At 36.9% G+C, this 18,148-nt stretch overlaps 1 protein-coding gene across 1 annotated transcript; it reads right to left on the bottom strand.

Moving 5' to 3' along the window:
- Positions 1-1,740: 1,740 nt before the first annotated feature.
- Positions 1,741-6,762, bottom strand: syf2 (SYF2 pre-mRNA-splicing factor). Its single transcript, XM_041240678.1, has 7 exons — positions 6,660-6,762; positions 5,897-5,998; positions 5,479-5,604; positions 4,387-4,504; positions 3,080-3,170; positions 2,613-2,711; positions 1,741-2,256 (listed from the first exon to the last, which is right to left on the bottom strand). Exons 1-7 carry the CDS (start codon positions 6,675-6,677, stop codon positions 2,091-2,093), a joined length of 720 nt encoding a protein of 239 aa, XP_041096612.1. The 5' UTR covers positions 6,678-6,762; the 3' UTR covers positions 1,741-2,090.
- Between the last annotated feature and the right edge of the window lie 11,386 nt (positions 6,763-18,148).

Raw genomic sequence — 18,148 nt, 5'->3', positions numbered from 1 at the left:
TTGCCTGTTTATGTGACACGAGATAAGCATGTAAATTGCCAAGTGGGACCTCTTGGCTATAATTCTGATATAACTACAAATCTTTTTCATTTATTTTATGTTCAGAAATGTGCACAAAGAAGCTGATTATTTCAATATACAAATGCCTTTTCAGATTAGCTTGAGAAAAATGTTAAAAGTCACCCCTGCAGGCAATATTTTTTGTTTAATTTCCTCTTAATGCTACAGATATGAAGGAATTATTTTGGGATGATCACATGAGTTTAATTCAAAAGTCTTAGACATGTTGCATTTTTCTACTCTGATGCATTATGAGCAAGCCTCAAAGCCTCCACTAGTGTTTTCTACTATTATAACAACCTTGACTTGCATAAAGAAGGAAAAGCATTGAGTGATAATAACCTTAAGGAATAGAAAGAAGACAACAGAATTGAATTGAAAACAGAACTGTATATATATATATATATATATATATATCCACAGCAGCATTGCCACTGCCTATATCCTGTAGGCACAGATTTGGGCAACTCCAACAAAACATCAAAATCCTCCTCATGGGCATCCTGGCTTTGTTGCTCAGGGTGTCAACTCTAAAATGCAACAACACAATGGCATTGTTCCTTGTGAATACAAAAAAGGGGCTTTCAAATATCAGTGAGTAATGGTTTAAATAACAATAAGAGCAAAATGACCCGCTAAAGCTTCAAGAAGCCTTTTTGATCTGAAAATAAAGAACAGATTTTTTTTTACACAGTGATGCTGCGGTTACTCTCATGTGGTAAGCTATATAAAATATGTCTGTTAACAAAGATTAACTATTATTAATGTTTCATTTTCACTCCTTTACCACCTGTTTACCTTCCAGCTACATACAGTGACCCTAGCAAATGTAATTACAATGCCAGGGAGACCACAAGAAAGCAACTATTGCAGAGAACAAACTTTCTGTCATTCAAACATAATTACTTCCCAGCATGATTCATATGACAGCCAATTCCCTTAATGCATGTTCTTGTGAGACTAACTAATATGTAGCTGTGTTCCACAGCAGTCTGTGTGTGCTTTATGAGGATGGCAATAACTTGGTCATGTTTTTTGGGGGGGGACGAATGTGTGGCTTTGTGACCTGCAGTGTTACTTTTAGAATCCTGTTGGCCCATTGTATTACTCTCTTTTCCAATACAGAACCATATTTAACATTGGATAAACTAGAGCCCACACTTAATGATGCTTCTCAATTCCACTAGGGGCAGTAATGATCCATGTAGAAAAATCAAGGTACTTTCACAGAGGTCAGTTGATTTTAAAATTATGACATGAGAAACTACTCACAAAGCTTTGACCTTTAATAGGAACAAAACTCACGCTATGCTATTAAAGCTTGCAGGCAAAACTAAAGTGCCGAAGAAATTCACACGTAAATGAATGCCCAAGTTGTGTCTACGCCTGGAGTGAAATCTGTCCTGTGATTTCACTACTTGCAAAGCTTTAACAAGAAATATTTAAAGAATGTTTTATTGAAAGTCGTTTATGAATAAAATATTGTTTCAAATTGATGCTCAAGACTTGAAAAAAATATATAATACATACATTAATATGAAATTCAACTTGCCAGTAAATTAATGCTCTGTCTTTTTAAATTGTACATATATATTTGGCTTCTGTGTTTTCAGGAGAAATATATACAGACATAATTATAAATATAAAAATGGTGAAATGATTTAAAAGTCAAGCAGGGGGCAGATTAGAAAAAGGTTTACTGATGAGCATACATCTTAATAACAATATACAAAATAAAATGAAAATAAAAGGAACATCCTTACAATAAAACAAAAACTATGGTCACATAAGTTACTTCTATTTGTGCACATAGAAGTTAATGACCAGTATAGAAACAATACTCATTACTACACGACATTATGAAATAGTTTGTCATAATCACTGTACTAAGAGGTACATATCAAAACATAATGGTACCAAAAATGTAAGTTACAATACAAGTTGTTTACTGAAAAAAACAACAAAAAATAAAACTAGACTGTACGCATCTGTCATTTAAGAGTAATGGATCTGAGTGTACACAAAAGATGTTAAACCGCAGTGCCTCTCTCCAGGTTCTGCTTGATCTCAGCAGTGTATTTTCCATAGAATCTTTCTGCTTTCTTGTTGAACTTGGCATTCCTCTCATTAATGTAGTCGATATCAGCATCATCATTGTATGCTCTGCGTCTGCTGTACTTGGCTCTCTTCTCAATCCTAGAGGAAAATAATGAAATAATCCAATTAATAAATTAACCATGTACACTGGAAAATAAAAAAATAATAATAATCTGCAGTCGACCAGCCTTTTCTTTACCCTTGAACGGATTAAATGAAATCAGTCTCTAAAACTACAAGCATTTCAATCTCAAACACTTATTCCTCCTCCCCCTTTGATACAAATGATTCTTGATTATTCATGTAATGGTCAGAAAGATATCTGAAGTTCCCCAGTCTTTAAAACTGGCCATAACAGCCAAAGGAGTTTCACTATATTAGCTGATGTAACATCAACAGCTAGTCACAGAGGGCACAGTGATCTGTATACAAGGAGAATTCAAGCGGTTTCTTACTGTTTCTCCACATCTTCTACCATCCTGTCAACTCCTTCTTTTGAAGGCACATGACTTCCATGCAACAGGCTGTTCGATGTAGGATAGAATTCATCTCCACTGCAACAAATCAGTATAACAGGGCGAGTCAGAAGTCAAGGGCATAATCATCGGTCATTTCCTTTTCTTATTTCATTTGTCATCCCACAAAATGTCCTTGACCCTAATCTGATAAACATTCTAACAGAACAGCTAAATCTCTTGCACTTTACACCTAAGATGCCAGCATTGCTAGTTTATTAACTGAAATAACCATTTGTCAATAGATAATAAATATAATAGCCTTATGAGCAGCAGCGTATGTAAATTCCCCCAAGTCAAGTTATGCTTAAAAAGGAAATGCTAACAGGATGTAAGTAACCATGACAACGAAAGTATAAAAAAAAAATATGGAAAAGTTGAGCCATGGATAAAATAAGCAAACGTACCACTCGTCACGTTGTTTTTCATAATTCTCCATGTCAGGCTTAATCTGCTTAGTGAGTCTCTGATACTGACGTAACTGTGCAGCAGCATAATCTGTGAAAACAGTAACACACTCAGGTTTAGTACTTTGTCAAATAAGTCTATTAACTGCCAGAACAAACAACCTAAAAATAAGTGATAAAAGCTGTTACTAGTGAAAAAAAAAACTTTCCTTCAGCATAGAACACATTTCCAAGCTAAATTCCAAAACACTTTTTTTTGATGCCACAGATGGCTGCCATATTGAAAACACCAAAATAGTGCTCTAGATTGAACTGCAGTCAATTAAAAAGGGATTTATCAGATCAGCTTTACACAGACGCAACTTCCAGTTTAAGATGGAAAAGGATACTTATAGTTTGGCTGTATAGTATCTCTACCTTTGTTTGCAATGTGGAAATAGGCAATTTTATTTTTTACTAAAACTGGAAAGGAAACAAACTTAAATCAAATTTATATTTCCCCATACGAACCTTGTTTCACATCATGACAACTTTCTAATCACCCTGTATATTGTACTTGCTTTCTTACTAATCAGAACTTTCTTTTTTTCCTTCACATTTTGTATATGTAGTAAGGCCATCGTCAAGCGAATTCAAAACCAATGTCTTTAGTTTATCCTCTTTCTCAATTAAGTTGTTCTTTCCATCTACACAAGCAATCACTGCCTTGCACTTTGAGCAGTAATTACTACTGGCTGTAAAAATGTCCTAGGTATTGTTACTTGGCTACAATTTGCTGCCATTTTCAGTGTCCCAAGAACTAAAGCCTTCCTCAATACAAATTATGGTAATATATTGAGAGGTTAACATAAAATACATGGAATCATGTGTTGAATGGTTCTGGGCTCTGATGCTCCAGTGCTGAATTATTTTCTTCCATGTCTGTCTTTACCTGGTTCTGAATTTGTTTTGAGATGATCTGGATATTTCTACTTGTCTAGCACCGAACAGACAGACTTCTTCATTCCATTCAGACCATGTGACCTTTCAACTCTCCTGACCCAACTTACTCTTCATAGATACAGAGAGGGTGAGCAGGTGGGACCAACCAAGATGACCATTTTGTCACGACTTGAATGGAGTGAGAATCTGTTCAGTTTGGCAGAATTTTGCAGACAAGCAAAGACACGTTGGATGTACAGAACCACTAACCACAACCTAACAGCTAATATTATTAAAATAAAGTACTTAAGCTAAATGCCCTCTAAAGACTGGGGGACAAGCACATTTCACATATATAAAAAAAGGGCTTTAAATGGTTTATATACCTGAAAAGCCTGGGTCTGGATTCCTCTTCTTTTTCTTCCTTTCCCATCTTTCCGCATCCTCAGCACTGATATCCAGCAGCTTAACCCTGTTGTAATCTTCTCCTTTTGCTGCGCATTCCTAAAACCAACAAAGCAAGCTTCATAATGAAGGACCGCAGGCAGGCCAACATAAGATGCAAGATATCAGGTTTAATCGTACAGCCGTAAGGCAACTTCACTTACAACCGATCTCTGTCCCTGGACTGTCACGTAGATACACTCTTACGTGCCACTTTCATCCTGTTGTCTGCAATGATGTCTATAAGTTGGACTCAATACATAAGAGCATGCTTTTTTTTTTTTTTTTCTCTCTCAGTTTCTGCATGCCAGAGTACTGGATGTGAAAAGTATTTAACTTAGGTTCTAATTATTACTAATTATTTTTTAAAGGCTGTCCATCAATGAGTTATTTCTTTTAAACCATTTATACTTGCCAGGGGTGACTGAGTATTTTTAGAGATTTTTGAATATTGTTTTGTAAATAACACTAAAGGTAAGTGTTTTTTCTCGGGTTAACATTAAGAATGTTTGAGTCCCAGTAACACAGTGGCAAGCATACAGAAATCCCTAAACAACTAAAGAAATAAAATACCAGTATAGGTAGTGTCTTTAAATCTAATGGTTATGTCACAATAGTGCATAGCTTAAAACAGAGAGAAAAAAAACTCAAGAAAGTGCCAGTTTTGCAATTAATCTACCTTGTGTCATTATTTAAAAAAAAAACTACAAAAAAACCCCCACCAAAACCTCTTTTCTGGCTTGCATGGAAAATAAAATTTAACAAGACGCATCTACTTCTTATCTTTAAAAAGAGTAGCATGCAGTTCTTTATATAGATCTGTATTTGAATTCCAGAAATGAAAAGCATAGTGTATTAGAACAAAAAAGGGGGATTCAGAGAGGTGCACAGTTTACATTTGCAAATGGTCTCCATTTAAATAGCTTGTTTACCTTACAGATGGATGAAAAACAGTGCATAATAACAGATTATATATATATCGGTATTATTATCATGAGTGGCAACCCAACAACTATAGGCACAGCATCTTGCACCTTCTTCTTTTCATCTACTTGCAGTTCCCACTCTAGCCGAGCCTTCTTTGCTTCCCAGTTTGACGGCAGTTTAAGTCTTTTGTCTTCTTCCACGACTTCCTGGTGGTTCAGTTTGCGAGCTTCATTCTGTTTAAAAAAAAAAACATAAAAAAAAACAACAGTGTTAACTGAGATTAATGTTCAATTCCATATCAAACCGTGGCCCCTTTTCAAGCTGTAGAACAAAACAAGCTTTTAGGGTTATTCGTGTCTATTTATTTCACTACAATAATAGTTAGCGCTGAAGAGTGGAAGTTACATTTCTGTTTATGTACTTTGTGTTTCACTCCAGTTTAATCAATTGTAAAAAAACTAGCATTGGTCTTGGGACACACAGATCTGGGGCATCGTACATTTTTGGTAAAGAAAAATCTCTCACCCTTTTAAAATGCAGTTCCCGAAATTTTCTCAACCGGTCTTCCCTTTTCAGAGAGGCTGTGCTGCATTCAGACTCTTCACGGCTGCTGCCTGGACCTGCACTCTAGACACACATATACAACACAGCTTAACTAGACATGGGTGTATGTGTGTAAGCGTAAGAACAGCATTAACTTAATGGTTTTAAAACAATGTCAAATGGAAACTAGCAGTTCTGTAAAGTGTTGCACAGATAAGCAGTTTAACTGTGGCACTGCATTTCAGATATTTCCATATCTGCAAAAACATAAATCCACATTGGAGTGTTAAAATATTTGCATTACTAACACATCTTACATAACACTGTGCACGCTTACACCTTTTACATTTTCAAAGGATACAACCTAAACCACAAAACAAGTTCTGGGTTCAGTTTCTTGACTAGAATGACGTAAAAAAATGCCCGTTTTGGATTGCCAAAGATCACTGGCAACAGCACAACATCCCGCGGCAAATAAATGCTTTTGTAATAACTATCATTCGTACGGAAACTTTTTTTTTGCCAGCAAGTAAACAGTCTGTGTTCAATCGACCGTCCCATCGCGTTTCGATTTTGGGCCGCAAAAATAAAACGAGAAGTGCTGTCGAGATTTACATTTTCGACAGGCAAGAATCAGACTTTTAAAATGATCCTAAAGACTGTTAATAATCCAATAACTACTGAGTCAAGCCATGTATGTACAACTTAGTCTTGTTTATTGTGACAAAAGCTTATGTTTACTTACTTCCACACCAGACGCCATCTTGCAGGAAGTAAGGAAATTACGTTTTAAACAGGGGCTGGGATAGACCAATTGGATTTCATAAAGAAGCAACCTTTTTTTTTTTAAATCAGTTTAATCTGGTCCCATAGCGGTCGATTAACAGGAATGGAAATAAACCATGACATCGAGCTTTCATCCAGTCCTGGTTTTACTACGAGTTTAGTAAGACACACCTGAGCACGGTGTCTGTACGCTGCGACTAATCAAACTCGTATTTAAAACTCAAATTCCGAAACTGCTGTGCAATTTGAATCTTATTTGTTTCCTTCCCTTTTTTTAAACATGTCTTGGTTGGCAATGGCTTTTTTATGGAGTTCTCATTGTAAAGCGTCCTGGGATGCTCCACATGAAGAGTGCTTTGTTAAAGCAAATTGTATTGTATTGCATTGTATTGTGTTGTGTTTTACACACATAACACATGTGCTGTGGCATCCTGCTGTCCTACCCAGCCATCACAGCCCCAAAACTGGGATTGAAATTAGCAAAATATTATTCTGGATTGACATCTGCCATTGAAGTCAACCTGAAAACAGAATCAAACGAAAAAAAAGGTTGTTTTTGGAAATAATATCCCGAGACACCCCTTTTGTTTTAATTCCTAAAAAAAATACAACATTTTTGTTTGATGCATCAGCACACATCGCTTCCTAAAACACCGTTACACAATGCTGAGATAGCTTTCAAATCTGAAAAACTGGCTTTCTGGGCTTCAGATCTTGACCCGGGGCTACAAAACTAACAAGAGCACCGTTTTCATTATTTTATTACTAACTAATGCAATGCTTCGAGCACCTCGCACAGCTGCCACACAAATGCTTTGCAACGGAAATCATTGGCAAGGAACAGAGATAAAAACGTTTTTTTGTTTTTTGTTTTTTTTTGCATGCGGGGGAAATACAAAACAGCCATTAAATATGAACCTCAGTTTGCGTTCACGCTCCCAGCTATATGCATATTGTTTAAGCACAGTTTAATATCTTAATGAAAAACTGCACATTCCCACTTATAAAACAATACTGCTTTCCTATGAGGTCCTCTTAAAAAAGTATGGATTATGCTTTGTGAATTTGCCAGGAAGTGATCAATCATCATAAACGTCAATCTGATATTCTGAAGAATTTTGCAGCAGAAATATTGATAGCTTTTAAGTCTTGTCAGTGAATCTATCAATAGCCCTTCCCACCCCTAGCAACTCCACCAGTTTTTAGTGACTAGATGATGTATTACACTATGCTAGGGGTGACCCACAGGGAATATTTGAGCAGATTGGTTGTGTGGGATTAATTCTGCACTCTCCTAGGGAATCAGATCCATTTAGAGAGAATTAGAGCCAGTTTCTGGGAAATGACATGTCTATTTAAGATAATGAAGAAGATGCAGAAAAGGAATATTGATGCAGCATTGTATTTGTAAGCTTCACTGCTAATGGGATGTACCTGGTATGCATTTATAGTTTGCTTTACCAAACGCTATGATCGGTAAGAGGAACTGTGTAAAATGAGCATTAACAGCTGGTAAATCGTTTGATGTTATTGCTTGATTTCAATGGATGCAAGTAGAAATAGACTTGGGATACATTTATACATGTATTGTGAATTCAATAGGAAATCAGATCTTTGTTGTACAGTATGGGGTCACTATATTCAAATAGTTGACAAGCAGTGGCATTGGGTGCTATGATAAGAAGGGGGTTAGCGGAATACATGTGGTGTATATATATATATATATATATATATATATATATATATATATATATATATATATATATATATATATATATATATATTTATATATAAGCTTATTACATGACAAGACACGTGTTTATTGTTGAAAGGCTGGTGCAAACCACGTTAACTGATTCTGACTTGAAAATTTAATCATAAGGCTTCTTAATTAAATCCAAAGTCTTTTAGTGCCTTGTTATTCCGAGTTCTCTCGTTAGGTTGCCACAGAGTTTACAGAACGGCTGAAAAAGAAAGAAGAGGGAGCCTTTGTTTTATTAGTCTGAGATTCCTTTCACAGCTGTTAACATGAGAATGTGAGAGATTCTGCTCTTAATGCAAAACATTTCAATGAATCCCAAACAGTCAACAGTAAAATAACACGAACCCTGTTTATAAGCAGTACCATTAAATCACAAATGAATTCTTTGGAGTCAAGCATTTCAGTTCAGTTCAATTTCCCTTGATGTTTAGGCTTCGCTGGCATGGAGCTCAAAGGAGAACAAGTTTTATATTCTGAAAAAACTCAAAAAGAACAATAAAACACACCCGCCCTGTTAAAAGCGAAACCATTAAAACATATTCTTTAGCTAGGTGTCAATGTTTTCTCTAAAGAGCGAAAAAAAAACTGTATGATTTGTTCAGCTTAACTATTGAACTAAACACAAAACAAAACTGGCTTGATATGCAAATATTGCATTAAAGCAATATTTGATAAAGTACTGTATGTCATGATTCATAACTGTTTTTAAAAACACATAATCTTTGCTTGACATTAGCACTGCCCTGTGTGCTATTCAGTCCTACAGTGACCAGATGTCAGTGTAGGCATTAATTAAAAGTAATTGATAGAATAATTAAGCAGTTTTAGACTTCCCTATTTTTACCCTGTCCACAGTACCTAAATAGTGCTTGATGAGCTGGTGTTCAGCCTCCCATTGAATGGGCTTCTGTTCACTTGATTTACAAATCTTGATGATGGCACATTACACAGGTGTGAATAGCATCACATCTAAATCTGTGGCACCTGGGACACGTCTAATTAAGCTCAAGTGTGACTAGTTAGGATGGCAGTGTCAGTCTCATTAGCTATAGCTCAATGTTTATTTTCATCAGTTCAATATAATACCTGATCTCTGTTAAAGTTGGCTGGAGGACTAATGAAAGGGACAGTCAAAGTTTTATTTATTATTTAGAAGGTGACCATATGGCTCTGTGTTCAGTGGGACAGTTCAGGCTTTTCAACTCACAACCCAATGCATTCTGGTACATTTTAAAAAGAGGGATTAGCAATGCGAGTTTCCTTTCAGGAGTGCCCATTGACCCTCTTCAAGATGTAATCCATGCCAGTTTTAAAAGGTACAATTAATAAAGCATTACTTTAGGCACTGGATGGAAGGGTTGGCTGAATGAAACCATGAAGAACATAATTGTGTAACAGGCAGTGTTAAACAAGCTCTATAACAGGGGAGTCCAAAGCTGGCCCTTCCACTCCTGGTCTTTGTTCCAACCCTGTTCTAAATTGTTTAATTGAACAAATTAAACCATCCAGACTGTGGAGTAGTTAACCATCTCATTTTACTTGTTAAACCTGGAGTGAAATGGCCCTCCATAATCATGACTGGACACCCCTGCTCCATGACCACACACAGAAGTACGTGGCTTTTTTACAAGGTGGTTTATACAATGGCTTGCTGTGTGCGTGATCGCAGGTTCGAGCTTAGCCTCCACCAGTAACGTTCTTTTACATTGGTTCCACAACCTGGATCTCAGTAGACTGATTCATTTCACTTAATTGCTGTTCTCCACAGAGACCAGTGCATTATCAAAAGGAATGAGCAGGTTCCTTTACTCGAACGCATAGCAGCTCTTGAATTTGGCTACAATGTGTTCTTATTAAAACTATGTTATTAAGTAAATCCATGTGGCTTTGAAAAAAAAAAGAAAAAGGAAAAGAAAAAAAAGCTTGCTGTTTCTATAACTGGCTTCTTCAAATCTCTAGCTGGTTGGAACCTCAGTGGTTCTATTTTCATTATAGATTGAACAAATCTGAATCTTTTCAGCTCCCTCAAAGTTTTGCTTTTGTCTTTTATTGATGGACTGGCTTTTGCACCTCGGCTAACAGGAGCATCGCTAACCGAAACTAGCCAATCAGATCCTGGGCAAGGCTAGTTAGCTCACAGCTGCATCACATCTGGAGGTTAAAGTAAACAGCATGGCCTATAAAACCATTCCATTTCCTTAATTATTATTCCTGTCATTTCCGCACCAAACGCAAAGTTATTCATTCCAGTCCAAAACAAGCACACTTCCGCCAATCCTCAGAACTCTGTATGGAAAACCTGGTCAGAAGACATCACAGCCACTTGTTGCCATTAGAAGTGATTTGCACCAGCAACATGAACAAAAGGTCACCTTTTTCGGTTAAATGCGTGGAGGAGAATATGAAGCTCAGCACTATTCTCTTTGGAGGATATGACTCTCAAAATACACTCCTCCAAAGAGCAAAATAAATATAATGAGAAAAGATGCTGGCTGTTGCTTTACCGTGCATTCTTCATAATAATTATTGCACAGGCTTACTCTGAATACAGGCTGGCTCTAACGTATAATAACATATAATAACATATAATTAGGATCTTTTTTTGATTGGCACATATTTTTCATATTTACCCCGTCCTGAAATGTACTGTTTTTCAAAAACAAAAAGAGAGAAAAAAAAAGTTAGTTTCGCAAGAATGGAACCACAAATTTAATTGAAGGTCTTTCTTAAGGGCTCTTAAGCTGTTTCTGTCTCATTTTGTAACATTTCCCCTCATCCATACACTATAAAAAATCTATTTGGTTTTGAAATGTGCGACACACAGAGTAAATCACAGACTGGAATACATGCTTCAAAAGGACAAATCAGAATTTCCTCGACACTTCTAATAATCATGTTGATGATTAATAAAAAATGAGTGTTAGAATTGTTTGTATAGAATTATACGCTGAATGTAATATTAATTGCACAAGCAAAGGTACTGTGTTTCTTTATGATTGTCAACCGTTTTCCCTTCCTCTGTGCACTTAATATCTGAGGCCCCAGCCCATGGTAACAGACTGACCACGGACCCTTCTACTGACAATTAAACTCTGTTATGGTTCTTCAAAGCAACCATAAAGACAGCCTTTGATGCTTTTATGTGTTTGTCAACAGCTGTGGATCTTTTAGCTTTTCATATAAAGGACCCTATTGTCCAGAGACATGTAAAAACTAGCTTTAAATTACATTTCTTTTTTTATCCTGAACTTTTTATGATGTTTTCAATTTTTCAATGATTACAAATGACTTTTTAAAGAGGAGACGTTCTTTTTAGGGATGCCAGGATATTTAGTGAGTAACAGTCAGAGTGAAGTTATCTGGCAACAAACTTCCCATCCCCAGCTGTCCTAGAACAAAGGAGAGCATTTCGGGGTATTACTGTACTTGGGTCATAGCTTGCTCATTAAAATACTTAGCATATTTTTAAAACAGAGACGATTATCTATTCAAAGATACCCGGGTATTTAATAAGTAAGGGATCTGAGTGAGGAAACATGGGCAATACAATCCCCACCCATAATTTTGCTGTAAATAATCTGTTGTTGCCATAATTTGTGCCAGTACTGTGTGTGTGTGCGTGTGTGTATACAGTATATATTATATATATATATATATATATATATATATATATATATATATATATATATATATATATATAGTAAGAGTAGGGAAGGAAAAAGGATGATGTAGTCCTTTTGTAACGTGGGTAGCAGGACTACAACCCCCAAAATGCACTGGGCCTGGGAATTAGAGTCAGAATACATCTGGCTCTAATGGAATGAAGCCTGTGTTAACAGGATATGATTAGTATTTCAGGAACTGCTCTGTTTCAATTCTGGTTTCCTGCTACAAACATATACAGTTCAGGCTAGATCAGCCAATGTGTCTTTATATTAGCAGCAATCAGCACCGTCTAGTGCACAGCAGTGTATTGCAAGCAAAGCAAAAAGAAACTCGATACACACTTGACGGCTGACTCCTAATTTAGCTGATCAAACCCGTGTTACTTGTATCTATGACATGCAACTAGAAGTGAAAATCAGATCCTAATAAGACTTAAAAAATAAACCCTTTCAAGAATATCAGACCTTTGAGTTAAAGTTGAGGGCCCTGTGTGTGTATCATACTTGGGGAATTAAGCAATAATCTGGTCTTCTAATCACCCGAGGGAGGAAACGTTAAGAAGACACATATTTTCTGGCAAAGAAGATGTCTGTAAATTTGCTGAGTGGTGAGCTATTAAGATGAATAATTTTAAAGCACTGTTTTGATTGAGTGGACAAATGACCACGCTGTGCTGCACTTCCAGTTGGTCCATTTTAGAATCACTCTGCAGTTGGGCTTAATGACCAGTAGAGGGCATTGTACAATCACTTCATGTGAAGTGGCCATAACTCTGAAACACAATATAATGTATTCTTTTGCTGTTTTTGTTTTGTTGTTTCGAATGAATGTGGTTGTACATGTTTTATATAAATTAAAATGTTATAACTCCGTATTTATGATTGTTTTGTATTATTTGAAAGGGGTTACGTTTCATATTTGCAGGATTCCAATAAACAAGTTTTTAAAAGTTAATGGCAGATTCAGTTTGTCACTGATTTAGCTAGATGTGTTTATACAGGTTTACACTAAGCAATGCATGATGCCATGAATACAGGTGTCATCAACTAGCATTGGATTTTACAAAGAAGAAGAAGAAGAAGAAGAAGAAGAAGAAGAAGAAGAAGAAGAAGAAGAAGAAGAAGTGTTAAGTAAGTAACCTTGCTCATCAGGTTTCATTCGACTAAAGCAATACTAGTTAATTTTATAGGGCTATACCTTTAGCCAAAGCTGTGGGTCCCTGCAATGTTATTTTGGAGGTGTGAGAATGCATGCTAGGAGTTACATACAATGCATATATGATTCTTGACACGGAGGGGGGCAATAAACAGCTTACTGTAGGTTAAGAAGAGAGAAAGAGGAGGGCTGCTGAATGATACTGGCTACCACTGCAGCCATCGATCTGCAGAACACCAGGACCACACACACACACACACACACACACACACACACACACACACACACACACACACACACACACAACACACACACACAGTCCTCATGTTTCTACAAACATCATCTATCCAGCAGGACTTAGCATAGTCAATCAAACAAGTTATGAAGTGCCTTTAATTACTGTGTATTCACTTAGTAGTTACTGAGTAAATACATCTGTACTTACACACATTCACAATGTCATTATGCATAGATGCAATGTATTAATTTTTTTGCACAATATATGTAAGTACACAATTGTATCAGAAAAGGGTTAGGGTTATATCATGCAAAGAAAATTACACATTAAGTAACTATGCATAATAACATTGTAATTATGTGTAAGTGCACGTGTATTTACTATGTATCTACTATGTAAATACACAGTAATTAGGGATACTTAATGTAAAGTGTTACCCAAATTGCTTTCTGTTTGAGTCATTTTAATATCAAATAGGAACTTGTACTTGAAACATGCTGTGCTATGCTATTAAATTAAATACACTGCTAATTAATAGGAAGTGATTGAATTGGTGATTCCTCATGTGTGGCTTGATGTGAGAGCTGATTAGGCCAACAAAGCCTGCAGAGACATTAATACGCAATATGTGGTTCTTAGACTCCGACCAAATTTAGCCAAACTCCCTAGATTAAACAAGATCGTTAAATGGCTGTGGAATAAATTACTAATTGGTCCATCTGGGTGAAAGTAACTTCAGAGAGCCGCATACAACAAAGGACACAGATTCCTAGTGCTGCCTGGGATTTTAATTTCTGCACGTCACGCATGGAGGGCTCCTTGCGTCCTCACAGGCCCTGTGAATCTAAACATTTACTTTCATTCACATTCAAAACAACAGGAGTTTACATTCGCTGAGGCTGACTAAACAAAACCGCTTTTGTGTGAGACTAGAACTTGTAAAAAATATCTTTCTTATCTCTACCAACATCAGGTCATGTGACCTGTAGCAGATTTTCTATATTGTTGTATTAAATATCTGTACAGTTGATGCCACCGGCTTTCAAAAGGGCCACTTCTCACAGTCTTATCTCATTCATTTGTGTACTCTTCTTCATCAACCTTTGTCTCTTTTTTATGAAAATGACACTAGACTAAATAAAGTATATTATTTACGCTATACGTCTGTGTGTGGGTTATAGCCAGCCTGGGTCCTGTCACCTCTACTTCCCTGACACAAGTCAGTTTTCTTGTTTACCCTGATAGATCCGATTGTGCTCCATGGTAACAACAGCAATGCAGTGATGTGCGCTAGGCACTGAACTAAGGGTTAAACATAAACTGATGCAGGATTCAAAATCTTCCCTGATCAGGTAAGCTGTTTTGCAGGGCTGGAACCCTACCTGAGGAGACCAACACAAGCAGACTCCAGGTTCGTGTCGCTGCAGCTCCTTTGGTGTTCTCTAATTAAATTGGTAAGGTACCCACATACCAGCACAATGCTCCATTGTCTGAAAATAAACAGCCGGGGAAAATCCACCGAGTGTGTGTGTGTGTGTGTGTGTGTCTGCACTGCCTGCAAGTCACATCACCAATTGTCCTTACGCACTGAGTTCAGATAACTTTTCCAGCCTTTTTTTATGCCAAAAAAGAAACTGAGAAATAGGCATTTTGTGACATGATATGCCTTATTTTGAACACAGACTATCAAGCCATCAAAGCTGATCAAGGCACCCAGGTCTTACATAACACAGTCAGGTATAGTTTTGCACCGGATGTAAATGTACTTTGAGGCTCTTTTTTTGTTTTTTGTTATTTGTTCTCCTGTGGTGGAAGATGGAAATACACAACAAAGGTGTTGCTGGGAGACACTCTGATGTACTCTAGCTAGCTTGGCTTGGAGAGAGGCTTTGTGAGAGGCTTTCTGAGGTCACAGGCTCACTTTAAACTTCACCAGGATGTGATGACTGTTAGTGAAAAGGATAAGATGGAAAAGGAAGACATGAGGCGCTGATACCATATTTACCTGTAGATCTTAAATAAATCCGTTCATTGAAGCGTTGACTTCAAAACAAGAAAAGCTTCCAATTCCCTCACCTTTACAGTTGATAACCAATCAGTTGTCAGATTACAGCCTCAGCACAGCAGTGCAAACGTCACCGCTCCGTATCAGAGGAAAATTCACTAACCAATCCACTTTTAAAACACTCCGGAGTTAAATCGCCATTGATTGGGACTCAGTTTTAAAAGGGGAGTACCAGTGTTGAAATCAACACATTAATGAATGGATTTATTGTATGCCTGTCAATAAATACTTCTTAAGGGCAATTGGGAGTTGAAGTGCCAGCACACCGCTGGTACCATTTACTCTTTAACCCTTTCAGTCCTGAATTATTTTTTTGTCGAGCTCAATAATGCGAAATTAAGTTAAATAATTCAAACATTACTGAGCATACACGAGAACAGGACAAAAAATTATGATTTGGGACTTCACAATCCTGTCAGTGCTTTAAGTACTCTGAATCCCAAATATTGAAAAATAACTTGTGCACTTTGGCTTCAAACATCAAACCATGTTTGCACTCACTTGTATAACAATACAGCTGATGTCATATTGTTCTTACTTGCCTTTTATCACTGCCATACAGAAGCCTAGGTCGCTTCTCGGCATTTCTTTTCAGCACATGTTAAGATACGCCGCTAAGATACAGACTGAAAGAGTTAAGCTGGCCCCGGATGACCCACATCACAACTGAGGCATCGAAGCCGTTTTGATGTACTAACAAAATAATATTTCAGAACAAGTGCTGTACGAAAAAAAAAAACTCCTACAGGAAAGTTACCTCTGCTAATCTATACAACGCCCAACTGTTTGTGAACATTTTTTAATTCCCCTGATTTCAGAAATATATTACAAGCTTAAAAGGGGCATTGTTTAAGATGAAGTGAGATTTCCATTACTTTGGATAATCTAAATCCTAACATTTTAAGAACAGAAAGACTAAAGGATTAGGTGTCTTCGATGCATATTTACCTTTCAATAAAACATGCTGACTTAGTGGAAGGCAGTGCCTGTTCTGGCAGCTTCTGCGCTAGCAATGCTCAGGAGCACTTGATGGTATACTGGATCTCAAACAATAGGGAGCTGCCTAATGAGCAGTGAACCAGTTTGGCACTTGGAGGGTGTGCAAAAACAAGAATAATGTTTTAAAACAAAAAAACCAAGCCTTCCTTTTTCAGTGAGGACAGAGCAATTTCATTGTCCACCATTCAACTGTCTTTGGATAGAACTATTTTTGCCTTCTGAAAATCATGCAAGGCAAAGGGCAAATTGTAATACCTAGTGCCTTGTGTTAGGCCGTAGATCTTTCATAGTCTATTGTATATCCACTATAATGTGTAACATTGAGTTCTGTAGATGCCAGTATACTACAAAGACCACTGTTTCCACTGTGCTGTAATGATAAGGGGTGACTTGTTTATTAAAGTTAAATACAGATGCTATAATCCTCATTTAACTGCTATTTGATATTTTCATTTTACTCTTAAATTACTTTCAGCTTCATATTGCATGTCTCTAAAACTGGGTTATTTAACTTAAACAAATGACAATTTTCAACACGTCTTAAAAAGGGAACATGGAAATTCTACCATAAATTGAAAAAGAGGTGGAAGTTATATACTAAGAATTATGATATTAGGCTTTGCAATGTCAGGATTGCTATTTTTGACAGATGATTAGATCATAGTAAAATGACAATGAGGAAACCTAAATGTAAATATGCAGTACAGAGGGCCAGTGAAGTCCAACTCCAACCCGCTGGTTACATTGTCACTACAATTGATTTTTTATTTTGCCTAGCCACTATGTTGTGTCACTTCCCTCTGTATTTGGTGGTTAGGTTTTGGCCATAGTTGTGACAAACTACTGGCAAATTATGGTTAGAGACTTAAATTGCAGGATCTCAAGGACGCTATAAAGGAACTCTATTTTTGCCTTTTCCAGTAACAAGCGAAAACATTCAAATCTCCTGACAGTTGTGTCAAGGGCTGCATAAAAAAAAAAAAACAACGGCATGATGGATAACCTATAGAAAGGAAACACAGCACAAGTCATGAGAGTATGTGGGAATGAGTATGTGGGAATGTGTGAATGGCGCACAGCCTTTGGCAGGCTCTGTTCGTGCTCTGTCTTCTTTTAAGTCTTGTTTCTTCTCCTGCCAATTTGTGACACACTCTTAGGGATTAGGGGAAGATCAAACAGAGATCGAGTTGGGTTGTTACACAATCTGTATTATAGCCGATCTGTAGTGACGAGTAATGTGGATCAGATTGCTTTACATTGACAGGGGTGGGTTCTCCCTTCTTTTTCAGCCTCAGCTGAGCTTTTGCTATTTCTTTTGCCCCATGTACACTAGTTATATGCATTTTATCAAAAGTCAATTCTTGGGTGCTGTTTCACTTGAGAAATTGTGTGATTTTCTTTTAATGGAATTAATTTGGTTTAGGACCTTTTTCTCCCAGTTGTATGAAGGCAAAATTACCTTTATGGGACGGCTTTGAAATATCTCACAGTCATTTTTTTTGTAAGCTCAATGAATGGCAGAACAGCAGAAGGAGACTTTTGTTTTTAATTTACAATGCCCAG

This window comes from Polyodon spathula, unplaced genomic scaffold (genome assembly GCF_017654505.1).
Source record: "Polyodon spathula isolate WHYD16114869_AA unplaced genomic scaffold, ASM1765450v1 scaffolds_657, whole genome shotgun sequence".
Classification (NCBI taxonomy): Eukaryota; Metazoa; Chordata; class Actinopteri; order Acipenseriformes; family Polyodontidae; genus Polyodon; species Polyodon spathula.
This window is presented reverse-complemented; position numbering and strand designations above follow the sequence as displayed.

Bases quoted from the DNA above. Each gene is read 5' to 3' on its own strand.
- syf2 (XM_041240678.1), bottom strand. The intron at 3,171-4,386 runs GTATATAAACCA...CTGTTTTCACAG, and splicing joins TCCAGACCCAGGCTTTTCAG to ATTATGCTGCTGCACAGTTA. The intron at 2,257-2,612 runs GTAAGAAACCGC...ATTTTCCTCTAG, and splicing joins GTAGAAGATGTGGAGAAACA to GATTGAGAAGAGAGCCAAGT.